We start from the raw sequence: 11,517 nt of genomic DNA on the forward strand, positions 1-11,517 counted from the left end.
TAGCGGGCTGAGCTGGGCTGGGCTGGCTGCGGGCCGGGTCGTAGTTCGTGCTCCGCAGAGCTGGCCTTGAGCCTCCTCCGCCTGGCGTTAGTGTCACTGGACTTGGGAAATGAGATCACGTTTTGCACCTGATGTTACCGTACGGCAGTTGGCAGTTGCACTGTCCCTCTGCCGCTCTGTAAAACCCAGCATGTAAATAGTATACGGGGTCTCGAGTACTTTATTATTTATTTGGAGTGTGGTCCGTAAAGATAATGGTGGAAGAAGAACCCTACGAACGTCGAATAAACTCTTTTCTGCTTGGCACTGGCGCTCGTTTATTTGCTGGTGGTGTGCGTGCACAGCTGGGAGAGGAAACCCAGAGCGAGTTCACCCCGAAGGCTAACTCCAGCCCCCCCCCCCCCCCCCCCCCCCCCCAATAGTGATGCCCGATGGTGTCATTCCCTGTTTCCAACGGACACGCGCTGGCTTGGTCATGGCTGGGGTGTGCGTGTTTGTGTGTGGAATTAGGTGCGCTGACCTAAGTGTAGGAAAACAAAACGTTAAATAATAAAACAGCTGGTTGCTACTTTTCCAGCAGGTCTCTGATCCGGGCACATACTCCTAACTAAGCTGGCACTGTAGCAGGGGAAACATTCAAGGGAAGAAAACGGTCGCGATGTTGTAAAACGTTTCATTGTCTTCACTTTATTGCCTTCGTATCTGTGCACAGAAGTAATGTTAGAAGAGCATCTACGCCTCTGAAGTTGCCCTCGGGGGTGCTGGCGTTTCCGCGCAGCCGGGAGCGGGGGAACGGCACGCCGGGCTGCGCTCCGAGCCCGGCCCGGCCCCAGGCGTTCAGGCGGGACGGGCGGAAACCGGCGGAGCTGCCGCGGCAGAACGTACCCACCGGCCCGTGACAAGGGGCGAAGGGTCAGCCCGTGCTGAAATCCGCCGGCGGTTTCGGCTGGGCCCGGCGCAGCAGCGGTGCGGTGCGGTGCGGTAGGGGTCCTCCCTCCCCCGGCGCGGGGCTCAGCCAAGCCGAGATGCCGCCGGCCGCTCGCTGTGGTTTCCTGCCCCCGCCGGACGCCTTCAACGCTGACGGCCCCGAGCCCTGCCTTTAATAAATAGCCGCATAGAAACCAGCCCAGCCTGCAAGGGACCGGGGGAGGGCGGGGGTGTCTCGGCAGCGCCCCTCCTCGGCCTTCCCTCCGGGGCAGCCCCCTCGGCCCGCCCCGGCTCCGCGGGCGCGGGGAAGGGCTCCGCGGGCGCGGGAGCCGCCGGCGCGGCCCGGGGAGGCGGCGGGAGGTTTCCGCGCCCCGGCCGAGGGAAGGCGGGCGGGCAGCCGCGGGCATGGCCCCCGTCCCCCGCGGCCCTGTCCGCGCCCTTGCCCGCGGGGCGGCGCCGAGCGGGGCGGGGGGCGGAGGGCGCCCGCCGGTCCCGGGGCCGGGGCCGGAGCCGGGACCGGGACCGGGGCCGCGACGGCAGCAATGGAGCGAGGCGGCCGCCGCCGGGCCTTCGGCAGCATCTGCCCCAACAAGGTCCAGGGCCCGCCCCCCCGCCTCGCCAAGAAGCAGGCCCGGCCCGGCGGGGGGCCGGCGGGGACCCCCCCGCCCGCCCTGAGCCCCCGAGCGCCCCCGCCCCGCCCGCGCCGCAGCGGCGCCCCGCCGGCCCCCGCCGCACCCGCCCTCGGTGAGTCTGTCCGCGGCGGAGAGCCCCCATCCACCGGCCGCGTCCCCGTCCCCCTGCCTCCCACCACACACCCCCCCAGTGTCCCCCACCTGCATCCCCTGGCCGTGACACACCCCACCGTGCCCTCCACCGTGTCCCCCCGGCCACGTCCCCCTCTCCATGCCCCCCGTTGTGCCCCCCCCCCGCCCCCCACGCTCCCCAGTCCTGCATCCCCCCGCCATGCCCCTCGAGGATGCCCCCCGGCCACGGTTCCCACTTCGCCGCACCCCCCTGGCTATGCCCGTCCCTGGCCAGGCTCCTCACTGCTGTCCCTCACTGTCCCCAGTGCTCACCACCATCGACTGGCAGGATTTGGCAGCCTGTGCCCCTAACCTCCCCACCGCCCCGGCCGGCCCTGTGACCCTGCAGCAGGTAACCCCCCCTGGCTGGGGCAGGCTTGGCCGGCCCCGGCACGGGGCACCCACCACGGGGTGGCCCTCTCAAGCTCATGGGTGCTGGCAGCACCCCTCTTCGCGGCCTCAGGCTTCCCACCTGTGAAATGGGCACAGTGGAGAGCAACGTCTTGTGCCATGTGTTAAGATGGGTTAGTGGCAAAGGCAGGGCAGGGGGCAGGTGCCCGGGGGTGCCGGGGCTGTGGGAAGGTGCTGAGCGCAGGCAGCAGCCAGCGTCAGAGCAGTATGGGCAGCAGTGGGCAGCATGGGCAGATCTGAGCCCTGGGACCCTGCTCACTGGCACATTTCCTTCACCCCTTCCAGGGTCCCTGCTTCCAGGATGAACCGGAGTTTGATTTCCAGGAGTTCAGAGAAGCTGTCGATGATTTTATATCTGGCAAGTAGATATTTTTCCTTACCTGAGCCAAACATGCCTGCGTATGCATGTTAGCAGTCACGCCGCGTTCGGTCTCCTCTTTTTTTGCTTTGTTTTTGGGTTTTCGGATGCCCACTCACTGCTTGCTCATCCCACCCTGGGACAGTGCGTAAGGCAGCGCTCCTCTGCGCACCCCCTTAGCGGGACTGGGCTGGCACTGAGCTTTTCCCCCATGGGACACAGAAATTAAATGCAAAGAGATTTAGGGTGCACAGCTGACGCAGTGGAGTAAAAGCATGTCAGGACATACCGGGATGGTGTGCTGGGGTTGGGGGGAAGAGAGGATGTGAAAACCTGCTGTCTTAGTGCCTGTGGCTGTCGCTCCAGATGCATCCACCTTAATGCCACCGCCACTGGACTGCACCAACTTCGATTTCTCACTGGGTGAGGAGGTGGCCTTTGGGCCCTGTACGCCGCAGCTGGAGAGCAGTGCGCTGGCTCAGATGCCCCCGCAGCGCCTGCCTTCCCCCGAGCCGTGCTGGAAGGACCTGGCGGACAGGCACCAGAAAGGACTGGGAGGTGCCCTGGAGGCAAACAGCCAGGTAGAGACCCCCAAACCCTTCCCAGGAGCCTGCGCTGGGTTTCTCTCCCTCGCATCCTGCTGAGGTGGCTGGGTGGCCCCGGTGTGCAGCATCCCCTGGCCCCTGGGTGGTGGGGCTGTCCCACCCACCCTGTCCCCCCTTGTCCTTCGCAGCTGCAGGAGACCCTCTTGCAGAGGCGGGAAGTGCTGTCGACGCTGCGGGAGAGCAACGTGCAGCTGAAGGAGCTGGCGAGCCAGGCCAGGCAGCTGGCTGCCGTTCTGGACGTGAGTGCTGCCCACCCCCCCGTCCGGCCTGGCTGCCCCACGGCCCAGCTGGTCCCTGGGGGACAGCGCGGTGGGGGACAGGGTGCGGGGTAGAGCAGGGCCACGCGACGTGGGGGGGGGGAAGAGGTGCGGGCCGGACCGGTGTGGCGCAGCGTGGGTCCGTGCGGTGCAGGACGGGGGGTTGGGGGGCGGGGGTCGGGGTGGGTCGGGGTGGGGTGAGGCAGCGCGGGAGGGAGCGGGGCGGGGGGGGACAGTGCGGTGCGGGACGGGGCGGTGTGGGGCAGGGCTGTGAGGTGCGGGGCGCGGACGTGTGGTGTGGGAAGCAGCGGTGCGGGGCGGCGCGGCGCGGCGCGGGGCAGCCCGCGGAAGTCGCCCTCTCTTCTCCCCGGCAGACGCTGATGCTCCCGCAACGCGCCGACGGGGCGGCCCTTCCTCCTCCTCCTTCTCCTCCTCCTCCTCCGCCTCCGCCTCCTCCTTCACCTCCTCCTCCCGCCGCCGGCCCGGCCGGCAGGTGGGGCGGGCGCGGGCGGTCGGAGCCGCGGGAGGAGGCGGCGGGCGTGGACACCATGCTGCGGGAGGTGTCGGAGAGGTGCCGCGCCGCCCTGCGGAGCCTGGGGGGCAGCCCGGGGGGCAGCCCCACGGCCAAGCGCCCGCGGCCGCCCCCGCGCCTGCACGGCGCCTTCTGCGGGCTGCGCACCGGCCGCGCCGCTCCGCGCCCGGGCGGCGACAGCGGCGCGGAGGGGGGCGGCAGCCTGCGGGCGGCGCTGGGGGAGGCGGGCGGCATCCGCACCCTGGCCTTCCCGCAGGGTAACGCCTTCACCCTCCGCACCGCCGCCGGCGGGTACCGCTTCCGCTGGGTGCCGCGCTGAGACCCACCCCGGCCCCCGCCAACCCGGCCACGCGTGTTCCGGCCGCGGCGGAGCGGGGCCTGCCGCAGCGTGAGGCGGGCGGGGCACACACACGCTCACACTCCCCGCCCCCCCCCCCCCCTCCGCCCCGGCGGCACAGCTCGCCTTTATTCTCTCTGGAAACGGGTATTTGCGCTCCCCCACCTGCCCCCCCCCCCCCCCCCCCCCCGCCCCGGTGGCGGAGGCCGGAGGAGAGAGGGGACGAGCGCGGCGGAGGCCCCCGCAGGGCAGCGGGCGCAGCAAGTCCCGGGTCCCGCCGCTGCGGCCGCGGCCGGGCGCCGGGCAGTTTTCCGCCGGTGGTTTTTCCTCGTCGGCAGCTCGCCCTCGGCAGTTTGCCCGTGAATGCAGTGGATGTAGAGAGGTTAAAGGAAGATCTGCCCGGTTTTGTCCAGAGATTTTACTCGGTGGAGCAGAAGGATGTAACTTGAAGGACAGCGACTGCGTTTGGCCGGTCTCAAGGAGGGCAGACCGTCCCAAGAGCTTTGGACTCCAAACACCTTCCCCATCACGGAATTTTACATCCACCACGCTTACGAATTGCACTTGTGTCGCTCATGTGTGCGCCTGCAGGCGTGTATTTGCGCACCGGCTGATGATTAAATAGTGCTTAAGATTGCCAGTTATTTGGACGGATTTAATGTCAACACAGTGTTTTGCTTCAGGTATGCGCATTTGGTTTCATTAGAGCAAAGATAACAGAAAGCTGTACATCTACACAAAGTTTACTTGGCTTGATGTGCTCAAGCAGAAAATTTTAGAATAAAACATGCCACTGTTAACGTTCAGTGCTATTATCTATCTTAAGTAAAGAGGAGCGGGAATCACATTCACTTTTTCTGAATAGATACGTTTCTCTTGCACCCACTCGTTTGAAAGCTGAACCACTGACAGCACACGTGAAACTGTACCTGAAGTTTGTTTTTCTGTGGCACAGGAGTGAAGGCACTGCGCTCCACCCAGCATAGGGATTTTCTCTCTGTGAAGTTAGCAGTTTTTCTGCTTCCCAATACTTAGATTTTCCAGTGTTTTGCATGGGTCCATGCACATTAACAGCAATCCAACGGTAACAGGCTTGTGTGACAGTTAAGGTGACAGCACCACGTCGTCAACTGCCTGAAGGGGGGTTGTAGCGAGGTGGATGTTGGTCTCTTCTGTCAAGTGGCTGGAGATAGGACGAGAAGAAATGGCCTCAAGTTGCAGCAAGGAAGATTTAGGTTGGATATTAGGAAAAATTTCTTTACTGAGAGGGTAGTCAGACATTGGAACAGGCTGCCCAGGGAAGTGGTTGAGTCACCATCCCTGGAGGTATTCAAAAAGCACGTGGACGAGGTGCTCCAGAACATGGTTTAGTGGGCATGGGTGATGGTTGGTCTCGATGAGCTTGAAGGTCTTTTCCAACCTAAATAATTCTATGATTCTATGATCTCAGCAGATTTCTTAGGGGAGCTGCAACCCTACACGTAGTGTTGTGCTTTTGCCAAGCAGAGACTGTATCAGGAGGGAGAATGGTTCTTGTCACCAGCATGACGTATAGTTATGTGGCTCCTAGGAGACTGCAAAGTTGGTCCTTCAGTATTTGTGGTCCTTCAATACCTGTGGTCCTTCGTGTCTGCAGCACTGACATTTTCTAGCAGGGGAGGTGCTGAAGCCCTGTCTGGGATGCCAAGGGCTCAACCCTGGGACGACTCCAGAGATGCTCATATTTCAGAAGACCAATGCCACCTTGGCCAAAACGCTATGTGAAAACTCTGGTTCGGCAGCAGACAGGAGAGGGACAAAACCTGCCCAGCTGCACTGAATTCAGCAGGGCATAGACTGATAACAAAGGGCAGCTTGTGTAGATATCTACAGTTCCTCTCCATGTGTTTTGTGGTGTTAAACACAAAATGTATAGTGTGAACAACTTTGTAATGCTCATAAGCATATTAATTCCTCAGAAATAAAGGGACACATGAAAACTGTAGACTTCTTGTAGGATGCAACAATAAAATAGTCACCCTGTTGGATTGTCACTAGTGTTGTTCTTGCTGCGACTTCAAGTCTTTTCAGAATTACAAATACATGTTTATCCACTAACTTCTGCAGTTAACCTGCTATACAGTTTCCATTGATTACTTTCACTCATAGTATTTCTATGTTAAAAGTATCCTTGATTAATTTTGAGTTGTGATCTAAAAGTAATAGAAAATGATCATAGATGTCTTTTTGTAATTTATTTAATTTTAATCCATGTTAATTGGAAAGGCTGAAAATGGGCTAATCAGACCAAGATGCTCCTCAATGAGACCCACAGGAGCATCGTCAGACACATGGACACACAACTGGTAAAAGGAGAAGGTGTTTGGTATGCAACATGGTATGTTCGTAGTGTTAGGCTATAAATATAGTTATATAGTTGCAGTGGTATGCTATAAACATCTCCTTTAAAGGTGTATTTTAAATTCACACTTACCCATCCACTTCCATACTGGAACTTCGTTAAAAAGTGGACAAATCTCTTGCACAGATTAAAGCAGCCGGACAACTGCTTTTGTCAACAGTAACCTAGAAGGGCTCCCAGTGCCCTAAGCTGATCCCTGGAGAAGCTGGAAGTCCACCACTAGGAAACATCATGTCCAAACAGATATGGCTTTATGCCTAGTGTCTGGTGTGAGGGGGGGGTGTGTCTGTGCCACAGGGCATGGGGCAGAGCCCCTGGACATGCAGCTGTGATGGACTGAAGAACGTGTTGGTCTGTGGTTTATGTTCACTGTGATTTTCTCTCCCTGGTGGTGCGTGGACCATGCAATGGGTGAAGGGAGCTGGCCAAGCCCCCAGCAGAAATAAGATGAAGTAGATGCAATGACATTTCATGAGCCTTGTTCCTGCTTACAAGTAAGCTTCTTCCACCTTTCCCTGCCCTGCTGGTGCTGGGCCACAGGATGGGTGGCTGTGGATGTGTGGCAGTGTAGAACAGTGGCCAGCTGGGACACTTTGAGGTGAAACAGAAAAATACCCTTTAATTAGGAGGGTTGCCAGGGGAAGGGTTAGTGATCATATTTAGAATATAAGCACCTCAATTCTACAGAAGTTTTGTTCTGGGCATGCAGGTTTTTCACTAGATAAAATCTTTAGCCGTTAATTAAAAAATGACACCAGACCTCAAGGTACAGCTTGATTAAAAAGAAATATGAGAAAGAGGAACTATCTTTTAGTAAAGAGGTGCATATTAAGTCAGTAATTTTAGGTCTCTTAGGGATGGCAAGGGCAAAAGGGACCTGGATGGAGGTATTTAGAAATGGCAGAGGCTTTTGGTATAATTACAACTTGTGAAAGCCTTTTTTATCAGCAATATTGCTTGTCCCTAGTCTAAAGGCAATAACCAAGACAAAGTGTCAGCATGGCATTTTCCTGTGGGGGCTGATGTGGTTGTTCAATGGATCATAAAGAGAAAACATTGCCCATTCATGGATCTGAGCTACCCTCCCCGTGTTTGTAATAGAAATGCTCTTGCTTTGGTATTCATATCAACTTGTACGTAAACACAGGCACGCATTTGGTGTCATTTAATTAGCCTGACTACCATTTTTGAAGCACGGGGGTTCCTACAATTCCCATTCATAGTAAGCTAACATCCATGAGAAAGATGGAGCTGGTGCTACCGTTGCTTTGCCGCAGACTGGGGGTAGTGGCAGGCCGGCATCAAGGAGGCTCGGACGCTTGGTAATCCTGTGGAGACCAGACCGTAACATGGCTATGGCACTGTAGCAGCAGTACTAAACTACTCCTGTTGGTTTTGGCTCTTCTGTTCAGTGATTGCAGAGAAATGGAATTTCACTGACTTTTCTCCCCTTGTTTTCCTGAATATTCTTCTAAAGAAAATTACCACTATGTCTAACTTCAGGGAAAAGACAAGCATTTTGCAGTCAGTTTTATATAACAGCAGCAGCACTCTTCATCTTTTCTAAACATTGACTTACTCCTGGTCAGCAGCCATTATTTACATTTTGCATTGCACAGTCTTAACGAACAACTAAAGCTAATGATCTCAAAAGAGGCTGCAGTTTGCTTTGGCACAACTATTTCATAGGTGTATCGGAAACAGTCTTAAAGTCTGCCTTGCACCAAGCACCTGTTCAAACTCTGATAGCCACTGACTATTTATGTTCAATATTTACTTTATACTCTTCAACAAAATACTATAAAAAAAACCCAAATCAATAAGCGTCTTCAAGGTTATTCACATGTTGTGATCACTTTTGGTAAAGTCTCTGGATTTCTTGCGCGGGTCATGCAGCTACAATTAGAACTCACTTGTTAAAAGAGGGTAGCTGGAAATTTTGAGGCTTATTCTCTTTTTCACCCAGTAAATTGTTGTTGCAATGGCCTGTGAGGGTATGTCCCAGACATTCTCCATTCAAGTGTCTCTGCCACAGGCTGACAGACACCAAGCATGCAGAAGATGGTTACCATTTTGTGCTCTGATCTCTTCTCTGGCACAGGTCTCAGGATTTCAGGCAGTCACTCCTGTAGTGAATCTCATATATCTATTGGCAGAAAGCTCACCTCAGCTGATGCTTTACAGTTTCAAACAGCTTTAGCCTATCTATGTACCGGGCATCTCCGTGAATCCCTCTGGGTGGACTGCTCTGGCTTTCAGAAGGGGGACACCTGTGGCACATTGACTCAGCAGAGAGCCTCCACACCCTAGAGGAATTGCTGGGAAATCTCAGTTCTGGTTGACCACATTTGCAGGCATCTAATGCAGATAAATACTAACAATTCTCACACTCTCTTCTATATCCTTGAACAGTAGAAATGTCCTCTCTTTTAAGCCTTTCTGTGGTGATGTGTGGTTCAGCTGTTCCGGCACCTTAAAATGCAGCACTTTGCAATGTGAATGATCAAGTTACTGCTTGGGGATTTGTGGTGACAGCTGACTTGCCCCAGACATCGCGTGAACTCCCGTTTATGATAGTGCTGAGGCAGTATAGCCAGAGACCTGCTAGAGACACTTTTCTCCTCGAACCTAATGCGATTGCCATTCTTTTAAGCTGGGCTGCAGTAGGACACAGAGGCCTCAGTGCCCTGCATGTGCACATGGTAAAAGATAGCATGGAGACTCCTTGATTCCAAAAAGATAGGTGTCATACAAAAGGGAGCATCTTATACCCTGGTTACAGTCAGGAAGCTGAGGCACAGAGGTGATTTGGCGTAGGCCACTGCACGTGTCTGTGACAAAATAAGAGACAAGATGCTGATCTGTGTGACCTGCTCAGGTTGTTCTTCATAACCATGTATTGCCTCCTCTCTGTGCCCTGAAATCATCCTGCCTGTTGGAGGACTGTAACTAGCTGGTACTGGAGCTAGGCGTAAGGAGAGGCACATGTGGAAGAGAAGCAGGAAAGGAAACGTGTTGCAAGCCAAACTGTAGGTTTTGTAGCAAATGTCTTTTTGTTGAAAAGGCTTTAGAAGTTGGTCAGGATCTGCACGTTAAAAATGTAATTCAAATCAATGAACTCTTCCAGAAAAAGGCATTTACATTCATCATTATGTTTAGTTATCTAGTAAAAAATAAAGGTATTTATAAGGAACTCCTTGCAGGTTTGGTTTGTGGGGTTTTGTTTGTTTGTTTGTTTTTTTGTTTGTTTGTTTGTTTGGTTTGGTTTGGTTTTGTTTTTTTTTAAATTTCTGTTGTGTTATACTCCAAATTGGGTAGCAGTCACCTTTGGGTTTCTAGCACTGTGAATAATAAAACTCATTTTTAAAAGAATAATTTTCTGAATGAAAGACATCAGACAAGTGAATTTACATTGTCACTAAAAAAATTGATAATGTATTTTGTTTGCCAACCATCATGGAAATTTTGTAAGAAAGATTTTCCCTTTATTTCTAGGGAATAGAATAGCACAGTCCCTTTGTGCTAGTGGTTAGTCTCAGCCTACTCTGCCTGCTCCCTGGTGATCTCATCATGTTCTGTTCTTACACCAGAACAGACCCAGAACTCATGAGCTGGACACTGGAACCCCATATTCAGCTCCTGCCCCCTCCCTCCAAATCTTACAAACCCAGCATGGTGGTAGAGTCAACTGTTGTCAAACAAACAAACAAACAAACACCAAACCAACAAAACAAACAAACATAAAACAACAAAGGAGGGAAATTTAAAAACAGGTGAAATATCTGCAAACTGCAAAGCTTTCTAGTGTTTTCAGTATGGATTATATGGTGTTTAAACTGAGGCATTGTACTATAATATTAGTTTTCACCCCTGAAGTTCAGTGCTGCCTTTTGAAATGATTAAAGAAAACGACATGTCCGATTCTTCATACAACACAGAAAAATCCCTTTTAAATTTGAATAAAACTCAAGAGCAGGTGGAATTGAGATCTGTAGCTAAGTATTTGTTTTACACTAAATATTTGCCATAAGTAGAATTCCCTGTCAGCAATGGATTCAATGTCCTCAAAATTAAATCTTTTTACTTCTCCTTTTGGGGTTTTGGGTTAAGACCAAAATCAACACCTACAACTATGAACTATGAACCTGCAGAAAGTATTTATAAATACTGTCCTGTTACTTTTGTATGAAATCTTACACAACCCTGATTTAGGAAGAAAAAATTTGAGCATATGAATAAGTCATCAGAAAAAAAGCTGGCTGAAAACATTTGTTTATTTTTGTAAATGCCCAGAACTAGAAGGATTATCATAATTTATATTTGCTTGTTTAGCAGGTGCTCTGACACACCGTAGCCTCTCTTTGTCTGATTACTTTCCACTGGATGTTATCCAAACAATTCTACTTTGAATCATAGCTCCTTTGGGTTGTTTTTTCTTCCTTTGCAGATGCTCAGTTGTCTTATTATTCTGGCAACAAATACAACATGAATTAGTGAATTTGCTCCCTGGGATTCACCTTCTTTCAGCTTAGGTGGAGTGGACATGGAAAACTGAAATCAGTTTCCACTACTGTCATGATACTTTGAGTGGTTGCAATAGACGACTGAGCTGTACTTTCTTGTGGTCAAAGATCTGTAATGGTATATAAATAATCATTACAGTCATGTAAGATGATTTTTTTTACTGTAAGAAAATATATTTAACATGTTAAAACTAAACCTCAGTATAAAAGCATTCTTCACAATTTATTGAACAGTTTACAGCTGTTTAAATAAAGCAATAAAAAATTATGTTATAGCCCTGAAGTCTTTCCATGTTAATGAAAGATTTAGCCAGATTAACCTGTTTATTTTACCAAAGACACACCTCAGCATACTGTTACTCT

The 11,517-nt window shown here is 52.7% G+C and overlaps 1 protein-coding gene across 1 annotated transcript; it reads left to right on the forward strand.

The window, feature by feature from the left end:
* Window positions 1-2,456: 2,456 nt before the first annotated feature.
* Window positions 2,457-4,212, forward strand: MCIDAS (multiciliate differentiation and DNA synthesis associated cell cycle protein). The gene is made up of 4 exons (XM_049795832.1): window positions 2,457-2,499; window positions 2,866-3,080; window positions 3,233-3,343; window positions 3,736-4,212. Exons 2-4 carry the CDS (start codon window positions 2,880-2,882, stop codon window positions 4,210-4,212), a joined length of 789 nt encoding a protein of 262 aa, XP_049651789.1. The 5' UTR covers window positions 2,457-2,499; window positions 2,866-2,879.
* The last annotated feature ends 7,305 nt before the right edge of the window (window positions 4,213-11,517 follow it).

The sequence above is a fragment of the Accipiter gentilis genome, chromosome Z, assembly GCF_929443795.1.
Source record: "Accipiter gentilis chromosome Z, bAccGen1.1, whole genome shotgun sequence".
Classification (NCBI taxonomy): Eukaryota; Metazoa; Chordata; class Aves; order Accipitriformes; family Accipitridae; genus Astur; species Astur gentilis.

What these genes read in the sequence shown, in the direction of transcription:
- MCIDAS (XM_049795832.1), top strand. Translation starts at nt 2,880, where the DNA reads ATGCCACCGCCACTGGACTGCACCAACTTCGATTTCTCACTGGGTGAG. An exon ending in CCCTGGAGGCAAACAGCCAG is followed by an intron (nt 3,081 to 3,232) that starts GTAGAGACCCCC and finishes TGTCCTTCGCAG; the next exon opens with CTGCAGGAGACCCTCTTGCA. An exon ending in AGCTGGCTGCCGTTCTGGAC is followed by an intron (nt 3,344 to 3,735) that starts GTGAGTGCTGCC and finishes TCTCCCCGGCAG; the next exon opens with ACGCTGATGCTCCCGCAACG.